Source organism: Anthonomus grandis, chromosome 22 (assembly GCF_022605725.1).
Source record: "Anthonomus grandis grandis chromosome 22, icAntGran1.3, whole genome shotgun sequence".
In the NCBI taxonomy this organism is placed as follows: domain Eukaryota; kingdom Metazoa; phylum Arthropoda; class Insecta; order Coleoptera; family Curculionidae; genus Anthonomus; species Anthonomus grandis.
The window spans coordinates 21,885,990-21,903,600 of NC_065567.1; the positions used below are offsets into that span (position 1 = coordinate 21,885,990).

The 17,611-nt window shown below is 31.5% G+C and overlaps 1 protein-coding gene across 2 annotated transcripts in view; it reads left to right on the forward strand.

The window, feature by feature from the left end:
* The window catches only part of LOC126748631 (transcriptional coactivator YAP1-A), a 52,292-nt gene extending 35,337 nt beyond the window's left edge, over positions 1 to 16,955 (forward strand). Inside the window, exons 2-5 of one of the 2 annotated variants that reach the window (XM_050457985.1) lie at positions 7,037 to 7,152; positions 7,336 to 7,467; positions 7,685 to 7,951; positions 10,800 to 16,955. In XM_050457985.1, the coding sequence (XP_050313942.1) occupies positions 7,037 to 7,152; positions 7,336 to 7,467; positions 7,685 to 7,951; positions 10,800 to 11,050 (766 nt within the window). In that variant the 3' untranslated portion in view covers positions 11,051 to 16,955. The remainder of the gene's footprint in view (positions 1 to 7,036; positions 7,153 to 7,335; positions 7,468 to 7,684; positions 7,952 to 10,799) is intronic. The other variant, XM_050457986.1, reaches the window with a different exon arrangement.
* The last annotated feature ends 656 nt before the right edge of the window (positions 16,956 to 17,611 follow it).

The following is a 17,611-nucleotide window of genomic DNA, read 5'->3' on the forward strand; positions in this document are numbered from 1 at the left end:
ATGGATTTTATTTTTCTTCTTCTTCATGACCAGGTTCTTGGTTTTATCAGCAGTTTTTGGTTTAATGATTCTTTTGATGGTGGATAAACTTCTACCAGTTTCTTTAATGGTATTGGTAAAATACATGAAGGCCAAAAGATTAAATTTAGTAAACTCAGTGAGGTTTGAGAGGGAGTACAGAAATATGATATAGATTCCCATGTAGACCTGTATGCCATCAAAAATTCTTGATTTTGTTCTGATAGTACAATAAACCTCTACAGAGCGTCATATGATTTCCTTATTTTGCTTGGATTGGAGGATGAGTTGGTTACTACTACTATTTTTTTTAAATTTGAAGGCCAAGTTGTTGATCTTCAAACTAATAATAGAAATCTATTTTTCGTAATTTGCTTTTATGGATAGATAAACCCGTGATCACGTAAAAGAGCATTTAATACTTCAACTTTTTGCATTCCATCTGATTTAAAATACCAGGTTAAATTTCGCCGTTACATTTTGTGTATATACTCCACGAGGTAACAGCCGCCTAAATGTTGCTTTAAACTCAACTTTATTCTGGTCTTTGCGCGTTTTTCTTACACCCACTGTTTCGACATTTTGTTCTAATAATAAACGTAAGTGTATACAAAACCTACATGTGTAAATATTTTCATTTTTAATGAATTGAAATACATTAACTCGTTCACCGCTCTTAATTACACAAATGTGATGGAAAATATAATGGCGAAAAAATAATACAGTTTGCATTAACGAATCTATCTCAGTGCGAATTTCCGAAGTATCTGATTTGCTAGTAACGAATTTAATTTGAAGACCTTGAACTCAGATTTCTAACTGTTCCTGATGTAAATATTCTTTTTTTAATGGTACGAACATTAATCGGTTCTTGCACCTTATCATCAGCAAGATGTCAACGATCCTTGTTAGACTACCAAAACAAAACTAAAGCCCCCAGTATTCGTTAATTGTTGAATATAAAATGATATTAATCAAAGCCATTAAGTAGATCGCCCGCACAAGATCTTATATGGGCCATTAACAATAAATTTATTACGTCACTCACTAAATCTTAATGGGATGAGCTCAAAGATCCCTAAAAAGATCCAATCAATAAAATATTTATAAACAAATTACAGCTGGTCTTGTTATGCCATTACAAGCACAGTAACACTATGTACCTCGAAAATGCTAATGTAGGTATGTGTGTTAAATAAAGACGCAGACTTTCTGTTGTAAGCTCCATACACCGCTCCCAGTAATAGGCTGGGTTTTAAATATTACTTACGAAATAATAAGACGAACTATTTCACGTAGTATAGTAAGCTCGCCTTTGTACGATTATGTGCCTTTGTCGCCTATTCGGTCTGAAAGTTACAATGGCACTATTCATTGCATCGACATTCAATTTTAAACGGAACGCATATTGGGTTTGGCATATTTGATAATTGGATTCTATATGGACATTGGGTTGACAAGTAAATACAGTAGGAACTGTTCATATTTTAATAAAGTGTAGTAGGGGGAAAAAAAAACTAAAACATATTAAGTTGTCATTTAGCATAAGTTAATGGAAAATTCATTGAATGTTTTTAAATTTTAAAAAAAGAAAAAAGAAAAAAATTTTAAACAAAAATCACGTTCTTTTTTTCTAATAGAAATACATATTAGCAGAAAAATTAGATACACCTAAACCAGGTATAAGAGTACGGTAGATTGCAGATGAAAACCAGTTAGGGCAAACCTCACACCCAATGTTTTTCTCTTTATCCCCCTCTAGATCACTTATAAGATCTTTTCCACAATCTGCACATTTACTTACATCTTTTTCTTCGTTGAAATTTTCCTTTTCTTGGTCACTATTATTACTTGCAGGTAAGCCTTTTTTATTTTAGTTGTTTTTTCCTTTCCTTTTTCTCTTTGGCAGCTGCACGTTTTTCTCTTTTTATCTTTATTACAGCCTTTTTAGCATTTTCTTCTTGCTTTTTATTATAAAGATCTGTCCAAGCTTGACGACTTATTGATCGATTATTTTTGCCTTTGTTCTTTTTTTCTAGAAAATTTTTAAATTTTAAAACGTTATTAAGAAAAACGTGAAGAAGCACATCAAGCACAGGAAATCTGATGATTGCTTGGCTCTACTTTATGGTTTTCTTTAGGGGATTCCGGTAGTTTATTTTCGGGATTATCACTGTCATTTTGCAAAGTTTTAATTTTATATTCTTTATTAATATATAATACTTAAAATATGTTAATGAAACAAATTGCTGTGGGTTCAGAATGAATTCTTTAGAAATGTTGTTCTAGATCCAGAGTTAAACCAAGTAGTCCAACCTGAGGTCCTTTAAACCGACTTTTTGCTATTTAAACTCAATTTTGTCAGAAACTACTCAAAATATCTTAATGAAACAAACTGCCCTGAATTTAAAATTAAATTCTCCGGAAATATTGTTTAAAGTGAAAAAGTCTCAACCCAAAAGTTTCCTGATTATCCAGAGTTACACCAAGTAGTGCATCTTGAGGTCCCTTAAAACGACTTTTTGTCATTTAAACTCAATTTTCTCAAAAACTTCTTGATATATTTTTAAGAAACAAATTATTTTGTATTTCAAATTAAATTTATTAGAAATGTTGTTTTGGGTCCAACCAAAAGTTTCCAGGTTATCCAGAGTTAAACGAAGTAGTGAATCCTAAATCAACTTTTCATTGGTCATTGGTCTCCTAAATCGACTTTTTGCCGTTTAAACTAAATTTTCTGAAAAAATACTCAAAATATCTTAATGAAATAAATTGCTCTGGATTCAAAATTTAATTCTCTGGAAATGTTGTTTAAGATTCAAAAGTCTCTACCTAAATGTTTTCAAATTATCCAGAGTTAAAGCAAATAGTAGCCTCTAAGGTTCCTTCAACCGGCTTTTCGTCATTGAAACTCAATTTTCTCAAAAACTACTCAAAATATTTTAATAAAATAAATTGTTCTGGACTCAGAATTAAAATTGGGTCTAAAAGCGTCGAACCAAAAGTTGCCAAGTTATGCAGAGTTAAACCATGTAGTGTACCTCGAGGTCCCTTAAACCGGCTTTTTGCCATTTAAACTCAATTTTCTTAAAAACTTTTGAAAATATCTTCAATGAAATAAACTGTTTTGGATTCCGAATTAAATTCTGTGGAAATTTTGTTTAAGGTTTAAAAGGCTTGATCTAAAAATTTCCAGATTATCCAAAATTAATCCAAGTAGTCTCCTCGGAGATGCCCTCAATGGACTTTTTTTCATTTAAACTCAATTTTGTCAAAAACTGTTCAAAATATCTTCAATGAAATAAACTGCGTTGGATTCAGAATTAAATTCTCTGGAAATTTTGTTTAGGGTTTAAAAGTCTTCATCTAAAAGTTTTCAGATAATCCAGAGTTCATCCAAGTAGTATCCTTTGAGGCTGCTTCAACCGACTTTTTGTTATTTAAACTCAATTTTCTCAAATATTTTTATAAAATAAATTGGTCTCGATTGAAAATTAAATTCTCTGTAAATATCGTCTTGAGACCAAAAGTGTTCAATCAAAAGTTGCCAAGTTATCCAGAGTTAAACTTCTTCCTTTAAATTAAACTTCAAGCCCCTCAAAACAGCTTTTAACGATTTAAACCCAATTTTTAAAAAAAATTACTCAAAATATCTTAATAAAATAATAAAGCCCTTGATTTAAAATTAAATTCTTTAGAAATGTGTGTTTTTAGTCCAAAGGCCCCTTAAACCAATTTTTTGCCATTTAAACTTAATTTTCTCCAAAACTAATCAAAATAACTTAATAAAACAAATTGCTCTGGATTCAAAATTAAATTCTCTAGAAATGTTGTTTTGGATTGAAAAGTGTTCAACAAAAAGTTGGCAGGTTATCCAGACTTAAAGCAAGTAGTTCATCCTGAGGTCTCTTAAAACGACTTCTAGTCATTTAAACTTAGTTTTCTTAAAAACTGCTCAAAATATCTCAATAAAACAAATTGCCCTGGATTCAAAATTAAATTGTCTGGTATTAAAATGTTATTTTAGGTCAAAAAGTGTCCATATAAAAGTTTCCCGATTATCTAGAGTTAAACCAAGTAGTGGCCTTCTGAGGCTTCTTCAACCGACTTCTTGTCACTTAAATTCAATTTTCTCAAAAACTACTTAAAATATTTTAATAAAATAAACTGCTCTCGATTTAGAACTAAATTCTCTAGAAATATTGTTTTGGGTCCAAAAGCGTCCATCCAAAAGTTGGCTCGTTATCCAGAGTTAAATCAAGTACTATACTTTGAGGTCCCTTAAACCGACTTTTAGTCATTTAAATTTAGTTTTCTTAAAAACTACTTAAAATATTTTCATGAAACAAATTGTCCTGGATTCGAAATTAAATTCGCCGGAAATATTGTTTGGGGTCCAAAAAAAGGCTCTTTTTTAAAAATCTTTTAAACGTTGATATAAATTTTCATGCTATAAATAAGGTCTGTAATAATACATTTTATTTATTTATTTATTTATTGATTTATGCAATCTACAGACACAAAGTCCATTAAATGATTACAATTGGTCCTTAATGACTAATAAGCACAGTTTGATAGAACCTTAAGATTTTTAAATACACACTGTGATATAGATATTTTCAACTTATACTACTTATACTAAGCTTTAAATTTGTTTGCTTAATGATCCTATAATGTACCTTATTTTAGAGTGTAATGAATAAGTTAAATAACTAGATTTGAAAAAAATTATTGTTACTATAATACTGGATCTTCTGGACCTCACAATTACACAATTTCATTCAGAAAATACCATTTAAAGATTACAAGAATGCTAATATTCTTTAAGATACCTCACTGAGATAGGAATAAAAGAATGATTATTGATCTTTTTCCTATTTTTTCTGTATCACCGTTTTAGTTTTATACTACTCTCTAGATCATCCGGAAATTGTATTTTTCTCGCATGATTTTACTACTATATTTTACAAATATTTTAGAAGAAAATGGTGACTTAAATGTAAAAATTGTATTTCTGCATCACCTTTCCATTTCTCTATTAACACCATCTGCAAATTATATTTTCTCACATAGAAAATTCATGTTTAACATGAGGAATAAAATCCTTGGCCGATAATGCTTCATGTAGCACTAATTCTCTTCCTGCCATTGTTAAAAACCACAAGATCGTGAATATTTGCCTCTATAGAAAAACCAAAATACGTTTTTTAGATTGTGGTGTGTACTGTATACACAAATACAATCAATATTCTATTGTCTTAAGCAGCACGAAGTCCGTGACTGAACATTTCGTTTACCGTATCTTAGTCTAGCATTTGGCAGGCACTACTCTATTTGTCCACATCCTGTGTTAAAATGTGCATAGGTTCTGCCGTTGTGTGTAAAATCTAAAGCGGAATATGTTATACTTAAACGCCAACAAATTAAGTACCACTTCCGCTGAATAGAATAAAATCCGTTCTTTCAGTCGGTGGCCTTTAAAGGACAACCGGACTATTGAAAACAGGTGATATTTGTGTGACGATAATTATTGTTATTATGACGGGGATATAGCGGTATATATTTTCTTTTTTCGTTGTTTACTTCGTTGTTATACTGTAGATTTTACAGCAACAGTTAAGATTGATTTAAAATTAATTGTCGATAGGTGATAGGTCCGGCGAGTGGGAGGGTTGAAGTATAAAGGAGAACCAAAAACAAATTTTTAGAGGTTTTGTGCTTCCAGGACTTGTAATGTGTTAAATAGCATTACAGTTGAGAAAAAATTCTTCAATAGTAACACTTAGAGCAGTTGGGACTAGTAGCAAAGATTTTGGCAAGTAGAAACTATCTAAATATGAAAATTTATTAGACATCGTTTACCACAGGTGTCACGGCAACATAAAAAATTTATTTAATCTTAATAAAAATTATAATTCTTGATAAGATGCATATATCTTCTGTAGGTCATTATTATCGCAAATATACAGTTAAACCGTTAGGGCTAGAATATCACAAAGTTACGACGTTAAAAAAAACTTCCTGCATGCTAAGAATAACCAAAAACTATATAGTTCAAGATCACATGAACTCTGATAATTGATCCGTCAATTTTCATAAAATTCAAAGAACCCTTGCGACCTGTATCAAATCCCGTGTAAATCAAACAAAATGTTTGACTTCTAAGCCATCCTTCTTCTAAAAAAAAGAGCGAATAAAAATTTATCAACAATCAAATTGTAGCCTCATATTTCTAGATTATAGAAAGGTAAACATCGCTTCTTTACCCTAAATAGAACCAAAGTTATAAGCACTTTTGTTTGACAATAGACCTAGGATCGCAGTGGAGGGACGCAACAAACCTACCCTGTATAAATCGAGCGTTAAAGTTGATACATCATTTTATTGGAAAAAAATGCAGCTTTATTGAATCCACATGATTTTTTTTTTAATTTAGAACCATCAAAATTTTACACAGATAAAAATGGAAAAAATTATTTTTCTACGGTTTCTTTGATTTTTCTTAGAAAAAAATATCGTTAAAAAAAATGGGAAGTATTTTTTTCAACGTTAAAAAAAATACTTCCCGCGTAATCAAAAACTATACAATTCAAGATCACAAAAACTCTAATTGACCCGTTAAATTTCTTAAAATTCAAAGAACCGTTGTATCGAATCCCGTGTACAAAAATCGAACAAAAAATTTTTTTGACTTCTAAGCCATTCTTGTCCTAAACATAAAAACGAATGAAAATTTATCAAGAATTAAATTGTAGCCTCATATTTCTAGATTATAAAAAGGTAAACATCGCTTCTTTACCCTAAATAGAACCAAAGTTATGAGCACTTTTGTCCGGAAACTCCCGATTTTCGGCAAGAAATCCCAAAAGGAACACTTCTTCCATTACACAGTTTAAATACAGAGTTTCAGTTAAGTCATTGTAAAAGATAGTAAAAGGAATAAAAACCAGTATTTATCAGAATTATACGAATAATCTAGTTTTGCTTCTCATTTTAAAATTTTTCAATTTTTTTACAGCCACACAACACGGACAACAACATGGGAAGATCCAAGGAAGACGTTAGCGGCCAGCCAGCAACACCAAAGTGCTGAACATTTAGTATCACACCCACATACGTCCCCTACATCTCCTAGTAAGTGTAACAATGTAAAAAAGACGAAACTTCTGACCTAAGTAATCCGGTATCTGCAATAATTAATAAAGATTCCTTTAGATCCCGTTTTATCTCTCGTAGACATAAAAATATAAATTCCGTAGTAATTAATTAGTAGAACCGACCGCTCGGTTAATATAAGTATGCTGTTATCACTTTCAGATGCCAAAGTAAATAATGACGTAGATCTGGGGGCTCTGCCAGAGGGATGGGAGCAAGCTCAAACTCCGGAGGGTGAGATTTATTTTATCAATCACCAGACGCGAACAACCTCGTGGTTCGATCCGAGAATCCGTAAGTTGAGCTTTAAGCAAACCAAGTTCATTATTTGTTTTGAGATTTGAAAACCCACCGTTTTGGTAAATATTAGAGAAATTTGAACGTGATAAGAGATCTTTAACAATATATTTTCAAGATCAAGGCTTATACCAAGACTTTCTCTAGTACCTTGCCAGCCACTTTCCCTAGTAACTCGTCACCAAAAAGTAACCAAATATAATTTTTATTCCAGCCCAACACTTACAACAAAGATCACCGGGTAGTACTTTGGTTCAACCTTCATGGCACGCAGCGGTTTCTTCTTCTCCACAAAAAGCTCAACAGATCAGACTGCAACAGCTGCAGCTCGAGAGGGAGAAGCTAAAGCAGAGACAGCAGGAGATTAGGAGACAACAGGAGATCATGCTCAGATCGTCATCCACTGACCTGCCGGTTATGGATCCTTTTTTGTCGGGACTGACTGACCATTCACGTCAGGAGAGTGGAGATAGTGGGTTGGGTGAGTTTAATAGATTTTGTTTTTTTTCGTTCGTTAGGTGTGAATTGAAACAATGGAAAATTATCAACTTATTTATTTACACACTGCAAGACACGATCACTCACGACTACTAGAGATATTTATTTTTACTGTACCATATTTATTTACAACTATTTAAATCTCGCTCCAATATTCCGAATTTAATTTAACTGAACTGACAACTACGGATGATGCAGCTCCTTATATACTCGGCAGAACGCTGTTCCGGAAGATTCCCGCTAATCTTCGAGCCGTCGTGCGGTGTACCACTTGGAGAATCAGCTCGTTTATTGGTGTTTACAATATTTTTACCATAAATTGACCAATTTTCTACTAAAAAATCTCCTCTCTTGGCCATCATCACGTATGCCCGAATTTGCCCGAGTAGAGATGAGTGCTTATGCTACGTTCTAGATTTGAAAATCACGTTAGGCTTGGAGCACCTTTGTGCTCTGTGCATTGCGTTTATTTTTAATTATGAACAGATTTTGGTATAATTCTGCCGAGATTGATCATCAAATCACACATTTTTTATGTTGTATTAATTTTCTTTTAAAATTTTATCCCGTGAAGAATTGAATCTTAGTAAAAAATTATTAAATGCTCCAAGTCTTAATGTCATTCGGAATCTGGAACGTGGCGGCAAGCTCCTCGGGTTTGCTCGGATAAACTCGGACGTACGTTAAGACAAAGAAAGAGTAATAGATATATTTTTTTAATTGGTAGTTTTAAGTAAAGGCTTCTTTTTAAAATTGTATTTCATTCTCAGTGGCTTTATTCTTATTACGTCTTAATACAAACATTTAATAAATCCTTCTTACAACTACTAAATAAAAAAAATTCTCCTGTCTTGGCCCTATCTCAGACATAACGTAGGTTCGAGCTTGCACGAGCAAACCCGAGCGGCTTTCTGCTATGTTCTAAATTTCTAATGACAATCTGATTAACAGTTTCTCTTAAATTTGCTTCGGCATATCCAAAATATCCATAAAATTAAAACCACTTTCCTAAAAAATTATCATCAAAGTATACTTTTTAATATCAGGTGCTCCAAATCTGGAACGTATCATAGAAGCTCTGCGGATTTGCTCGGACAAACTCGGACGTACGTAAGGCAAAGAGAGGGGGATAGCAGAAGTTTTGAAGGAATATAAGCAGCTTTTGATGGTTTTTTAGTAGTATATTAAGTGGCAGAAAAGGGTTTTTAAATAGTTGTATTTTTGATAGTTAAACTTTTATTTGCGAATTTCTTTAATTTATTTAGAGAAAAACATTTTTAAATCCGCAGTAAGTTAAATTTGAATAAAATTGAGAAGTATTCACCATAATGTAATTCTCGTATTCTTCGAAAAACTCCTTCTGTCTCCCTCTCTTGCACCATGGTGCGAGCTTGCCCGAGCAAACCCGAGGAGCTTGCTACTGGGTTTTACATTCGCGAACGATAATTGGATACAACAAATCTGTTGTGGCTTAAATTGAATTTGAATCACACCATTAAAAAAAGCTGCTGACTGTTTATCGTCGTGCTAAGATGTAAAACTAAATGATCAGCTAATCATCATGTATCCCCCTCTCTCGACCATAGCGTAGGTTCGAGTTTAAACGAGTAAACCCGAGGGGCTTGCCCCTACGTTCTAGATTAATAAATAATGTTAGATTTGGAGCAGCTATTCAAAATTGCCTTGTATCATAAAGCTGTGCGGATTTGCTCGGATAAACTCGGATGTACCAAAGGCAAAGCGAGAAGGATAGCAGAAGTTTTGGAGCAATATAAAGAGCCTGTGGTGGTTTTTTAGTAGTTAATTAAGTTGCAGGAAATGCTTTTTAAATAATTGTACTACATGCAGCAGATTTATTCCTTCAGTTTCCATTCGCGAATTTCTTGAATTAGTTAGAGACACACACATTCTAAAATCAGCAATATGTAAAATAAAGTATTTTATCATAATGTAATCATTGTATTCTCCAAACAGTCCTTCTGTCTCCTCCCCTATCTTAGCCATAAAATAAGTCCGAATTTGCCCGAGCAAACCCGAGGAGCTTGCCGCTACGTTCTACATTTACGAATAATGTTAGATTTGGTGTAAAGAGTTTTAATAGATTTTTATTTCTGATATGGCCATTTTTCACACATTTCTGATGGGGGACTATTTTTTTATGTACATTTAATTTCATTTCAATAGGTGCTCCAGATGTAATGTCATTCAAAATCTGGAACGTATTATAAAGCTCCTCGGATTTGCTCGGATAAACTCGAACGTACGGAAGATAAAGAGAGGGGGTTAGCAGAAGTTTTGGAGGAATATAAGGAGCTTATGGTGATTAAAGGGCCTTTAAATAATTGTGTTACATGTAGCGGATTTATTCTTTAAATTTCCATTCTCAAATTTATTTAGAGAGACAAACAATTTAAAATCAGCAATAAGGCAAACAATTACTTACCATAATGTAATTCTTCCAAAAACTCCTTCTATCCCCCTTTCTTAGTCATAAAATAGGTCCGAGTTTACCCGAGCAAACCCGAGGAGCTTGCTATTACGTTCTCAATTTTCGAACGATGTTATATTTCTTACAATTCTTCATTTATCAGTCATATTCTTGTTAAGCGTTGTGAATTTCATTAAAGAGAAACACGTGACCGTTAATTGATATAAATTCATTTACATAAAATTATTTCATGATTTTCTTGATCGAAGTACGAACGTACTAAGAAGACAAAATGACCATCTTGCATTATCCTGCTGCGTTCCAGACAATCAAATGTGGACCACTTATATAAAATTGATATTGGTTTAGCTAATTTTATCAAACTGATCATGTTTCTTTTTAGGCATGGGTACCAGTTATTCGATGCCACATACTCCCGAAGGCTACTTATCAAGCATGGACGATAATATTGATGTAGATAGCGCCAGTCACACAATGGATACGCCCGATATGTCTGCCATAAGTGATAATATCGATTCAACTGACGATTTGGTCTCGACCCTGGCCTTGGACGAATTCCCGAGTTTGGATGACGTCCAATCTTTAATAAACCCCCCAACTACGAAGCCGGATAATAGTTTAATTTGGTTGTAAGCTTTAGGTTGGTTAATGGAGATAAAAACTGGTTTGAATCACGTCGAGTTTTAGATGACAGGTAAACCGATGATTCTCACGTTAAAATAAATTCTGTCCTGGCCCTGTCCGTTGTTAATTCGACATTTGTACTTAGTTTAAACCAGTGTTTCTGTTAACTTGCGCCTAGATGTTTCACATTGCAATTTGTTTAAGTTTCGGTTATAGGTTGTCGTTAACGTTACTTATAAAATATAATATTTTAATACTTCATGTTAGTAACCAGAATTAAATATCCGTATTTATTTATATTATTAATGTAATGTAATTTTTTAGTTATATATTGTTAAGTGTTCACTTATTTCTGACAGGTCATCGAAAAAAGTACAGGTAGATATGTAAGTTTCACCTTACTATCTTAATATTATGTCAATTGACCATTGGTAGTTTCAAATTACATTCTTGAGAAATCGATTTGCTAAAACATAAGTAGCTGGCCTATTTTTTTTCTATACTGGGTGGTCCGCGTTCAGCTCTCAGTCACGCTAAACGGCTCGACTTGTTTTAGTTCTATTAGCGAAAGTAATTATAGAGTAATTGTTTGCTTAAGTTTTTAATCGGCAACAACCATCTGATTTATACAGTTATTTCGCTATTACTTCAATCCGTTTATAAGCAGAACATAAGGTAAATTTTAGAATGTAACTTGGCAGATCTACCTACGTTTCATAATGTTAACACAAATATGGTTAGTTGGTTTACAGAGGTCTTTATCGGAAATCATTAGAAGCAACGGAGAATGTACGCATATAAAATGATTTGATTTATAATTAAGGACATTATTATTGCTATAATAGTTAAGGGACTTTGGAAGGGTGTTCAGGTTTCTATGATTAATTTGAGAATAAAGATTTGTACAAATATGGATCTGATAAGGGGTTGAAAAAATGCGCATTTTCTTTAATATTTAAAACAATTAAAAAACAAGTTATTTACTTGTCTCATTTTTTTTCCGGAAATTAATTACTAGTTTTCAAGGAAATTTAACTATGCACGTCATAAGTTGTTAAATATACAAAAAATATATAACGTGATCCTATAGATCTCTTAATTTAATATTAACATCAAGTAAGACCATTATATCGAATAATTACAAAATTATCTAATACGTACATTCAAAATGCCTTAAGTTAAATAGGTAAACAATATAACTTTAATGAAAAATTTTTCTAGATTTGCGAAAAAAGAGCGAAACAGTGCATTTTGCCCATTTTTATAAAACGTTGTCAAGCCTTTAAACTTATAGGCCTTGGTTCCATGCGGCCTTACGGGTCAAAGAACCAAGGAATATTACAGGCTTAATTAAATAAAAAAAAATTCTAGGCAATGTTGACATTATCCGCCAAGTATTTAACCACGCCTTCAATTTCTTAAAGCAGTGTTGCCATTTCTTTTAAAATTTCTATTAAACGAGGATTTTTTTATTAAATGTTTTCAATTTTCATGAAATTTTGAGGTCAAGCCTACAAGCGTAGAGGCTTTGTTTTCATCGGGTTTTACGGGTTAAAGAACCAAGGACAACAATATTACAGAAATCCCTAAAAAGCGTCGACATTTTTGATAAGACACGCAATAAATTAAATCGAATGCGGAGGCATCAATCCAGCTTAAATTCCAATAAATTGTAAGGATTTAAAAATAAATCTTTACGATTGATAAAATTATTATTTAGGATGATAAAATCTGCTGGAAATAAGACAATATATATGTTACTGTTAAAAAGGAAGCTAAGCTCACAAATCATGAAAAACAATTTGTTTTTTAATGAATTTAAAATAAAACAGAGACAACTTAAAAAAATATGCATATACAAAAATGTATTTTTTTTAGTTGAAGAACTTGACCAAATTGGTCATTTATAAGTTTTCGTGTAGTTTCTTCACAAACTTTTAAGAAAAAAAAAGCAAAAGTCTTTTGTGATTTTAAGAATATTTACACAAATATGAGCAATTTAACCCCTTGTATCTTGTAAGCAAAGCCATTGCGAACCCCTTTTGAAAAAATAGAATAATTTGAAATGTGACCATAATCATTTATGACATGTTTAGAATTTTTGCTTTATTACTTTTGCGAGTTTCCATTTATACATAAAACCATATCACAAAACAGTTTTACGACTAACCAAACCTCTTTATTTTATTCTTGACGCAGGTTTCGCTAACAATGTTAGCATCTTTGGGAGAAGATTAAAAAACTGAAGATGCTAACATCGTTAATCGAAAAACGTGTCGACAGTAAAATAGTTTTGTTATTTGATGGTCACATCAAAAGTTCCAACCACAGGATGATATAAGGTCATGAACGTTAAAAAAAATCTGGTGTCAGTTTTTTGGGCACAAAACGGTTTTTTATTTATTTCCAATTAAACACTGTAATTAATTAAGTTATTATTAATCTTTTAGATTCTGTCATTTTTATATTTTGGGTATACAGAGCACATTTTTAGACAAAATTTTCATATATCTTTTCAACTTATCGGAGGGCTTATTAATCACATTTTAAATAATGTTGCTGTAATCTGCCAACAAATTGGCCCAGTCCGCTTTAACTCTCCATATATAGTAAAAAAAAAAAGTATTTTACCAGTACTATCCTATATAATTTTTAGGATACAATTACTCATCAATGAATAGTAGTTACCACACCAGTGTGGTTTGACATTTCAAATAAATATGATTTCTTTCATATATACCTGATAAGCTTTGCTTGCAATTTAACCAATAAACATAAGGAGGATTTGCTTACATGGGCACTAAGCAATCCAATTACTTGCTAAACATATCAACGTTATATACTGGCATAAGAAATGATTCTCAAGAATGAATTTTGAAATGTACCAACAATTCTGAAACACATAAAAAATCATTATTAAGTACTGTTTTATTTATTGTTAACTTAAGCTAAGGCACACTTTTTACATGCGCAAAATATGAATATTTATTTCTTGGTTCTTCGGGATATTGTTTCTATCTTAAGAAGTTTATTTTTTGATTTGTTAAAAAAAATTGTTGCAGTGTTTACTTACACCGGACCTAAAACAGCTGAGTAGAGAACTGTGATTTTGTTTTATTATCTAATGACAGGCGTCATCGTGGTTTGTAGTGCAATTTTGTTAGAACAGCTGTTCGCGGTCCAGATTCTCATATTTTTTACTTATAATATGTAATTGTTTCTTATTCAGTTAGGGATATGACGTGAAAGACCCATGTGTGGTGCTGTAATGCACAGGCATACTCTTTTTAAGCAGGAGCTGCCGAGTTGCAACGCTTTTAAGCTGTATCTGTTAACCCAGGGTTAACAAGATAACCAGATGCTCAGTACTAAACAAATCCATCCATTTTGGTGCCTTTAATAATAATAATATTATACTTGTATATAAATAATTTAAAAAAAATCTATTTACGTACATTGTTTTATAATCGTATATTGCTATTTTATTACAGAGTGACTTTCAGAGACATTTTTAAGTAATTTAGGCTTAGGAGTAATTTGTACGTGTAACTTTCGTGTTTTATTCTACTTATTGGTTATATTAAATAATTTACGTATGGGGTGTCAATTTGACGACTTACTGCCCTTAATATTTTAGACCCGATTAGGGGGATGTATGCGATTATTTTCAGTCAGATTATATCAAAGATAAAAAAGGTGAGAATACTGAAGCTGAAGCTGACGAGGAAGAAACTGGAATTTAGAGAGGAAATTATCCTTGAAAAACACGACTGAAGTAAAGGAATTAATAAATAAAGCCGAAGACTAAGAAAAAATTGACTCTCATTTGATTGCATTTTTTCCAATTTCAATTGTGTATCGCATCTTGTTGAATTGTTTGCCATTCTTTTTGCATACAAGGACCATCAGCTCTTTCCTTGTCTTTACTACTAATCCTTGATTTTAAATAAATTTTTGGAGCCTATTTTAAATGTGCTCAATGGCATTACCTGAATATTATGCTGCTCCGAGAAGTTTTTCTCATGCAACATACGTGAAATATTAATAAGTTCAAGTGTAATGAACTAAACGTCAATTCATTGATGATAGATCTGATGTTCTTTACCTATTCTAGTTTCCTTGGGAGATTTTCAGGAGATAATATTGGGTCTTCGTCTAAGATTGCCCCAGACAAAGAAATCTAGCGTTTCAAATTTTTATAAATCCAGATGTTGTTTAAGTCAGCACTAGGATCATAGAAGGTACTAATTTTAATACAAATTTAAGTTTATTTAAGACTTTCCACTTCAGACACATGGGAATATCTGATTTAAAGACCTCTTTTAGTTTTACTGTAAAGCTGACAAAATCAGTCTATTCTTCTGTTTAATTCTGCAGTCTGATTATCTTTTACCAAACCCTCATATTTATACGCATACACTTGTTAAAATGTTTTTGCACGAAAAAAGGTTGGTCGTGTATTGTGTTTTAGAGAAGTTGATTTTTAAAAGAAAATAACGTGAATGACCTACCCGGTCTATACTTAATAAAAAAATAAAGTTACATGGGCTAAAATACTAAGGACGGTACGTGTTAAAATTGACTTCCTGTACATACATATATATTTCATCACATATCATTAGACTTCTACAGCTATATATCTGATTAGCACATTCTGTACTTCCTAATTATATACGTATTGTTCTCTTTACATTTGTTTTCTCATCATCGATAGGTACTTTAGTAAAAATCCGAGAAGTATTTTAAAATTTATGTGAGATATGTACAATCAATGGCTGATGTACATTAGCTGTGTTATACCCGTTAAAATATTGTAATGACAGTCATCCTCAAAACGTCATTAAATTAATAATTTCTAAAAATAGTTTAAATGAATTGTTATTTTCGTAAGTATTATTTGTCAGTCGTTGACTTGCATATCCACAAATTAATCAGGGTAGGGATTTTTTGCAATACTAGAATTTAAATGAAAAGATATCATCGTTAATTGTGATCAATAAAAGCAATAGATTCATTAATACTCATAGTTAGATTATCGAACGCACCCCATTGTTTTATAGGGTGTTTCAAATTAATATGATGGTCATCTTATTTTGAAACACCCTGTATATTATTATATAAATCAAAACCGCTATGGCCTTTTTATAAAAAAAATATCAATCAAATTTGCAATTTACTGTGATATTTAGAAGAAAAAAAAGCTTGAATTTAACGAATTTTGCAAACTGTTATTAATTAATTCGAAATTTTTTATATTTACCACGCAACCGTCAATTATTCTCTCTGTATATACCTATAATTATTTTGAACCCGATTTTGCTTTTCCTTCCGTCTTTACTGTAAGATGTTTCGACATCTTTATGCAGAATACTATAGTTTATTTTTAGTTAGGATTTAATTTTTATTTTCCTTTTTATATTTTTTTAATTTAATTATGGTCATTATTACCCATATCGTGTAACATTTAATTGCATTGTAACAAAATATAATTTTTGCCTACGCAGACATCCGGTTACTTTTTCGCTTTATTTAGGACTTTTTACGAATACTCTTTTAAACACAATAAATTAATATTTGCTCATAAGTAATGAATAAGATTAAATTCATGTCTTATTATAGTTATTGGGCATTACTAAATTATAATTTAAAAAAAAACAATCGGCATATCTGGTTAGCAAAAATTAGGTAGGGTTAGTGAACTATGAACTGATCATACGCTATATGTTATTATAGTATATCATTGTTTATCTTATTGTCGTTTCATTTTAATACATTGCATAAGTACTGGACGTTTTCAATATTAAGTTAGGACATATGCCTTAGTAGTGTAAAGTTCTTTTTTAATTTGAACATGGCCTTTGTCAAATTGTTTGTATAAGACATGTCTCTATTGTAAATAAAATATATAAATGTCTTTTGGTTTGTTTTATTTTATTAGAATTATATTATTTGTTTGTTATTAAAACTGATGGCAAGCATTAAAGAAAAGATCAACTGCTTAGAAGTAATTTTCTTTTTATTCCAGGCAGTTGATAATTAATTTTTCAGCTGATGATTTTTGAATATGATCGGTCAGAATCATCGGGTGATTAATAAAAATTAAATCATTTTTTTTTCAACTGATTGCTTATAAGTAGTCATGTATTACTTTGACTGCCTGGAAGAAAATAAAAATTATTGTATATAATATACATCGATGCTTGGAAATCATAAGAAATTGCGTTATTAAATGCCTGTAAAAATGAATGCCTTTTGCACGTTTGTACACGTTTGTACCGTTTGCACGTTTTGTACTGTTCAGACACTTAAGCTAATTTTTATATTTGCCCAGGCAGTTGACATCAATATCTGGAAATCATAAACAATTGCCTTAAATGCCTCAGAAAAAAAATAAAAAATTTCTTTAAATGCCTGAAAACATAGATTATCGCCAAAAGTCATAATCATATTTAACTTTCTTCCAGACAATTGAAGGCACGTTTTTTACCGTTCAGGCATTTAAACTAGTTTTTATGTTTATTCAGGCAGTTGACTTCAATGCCTGGAAACCATATAAAAATGCTCTAAATG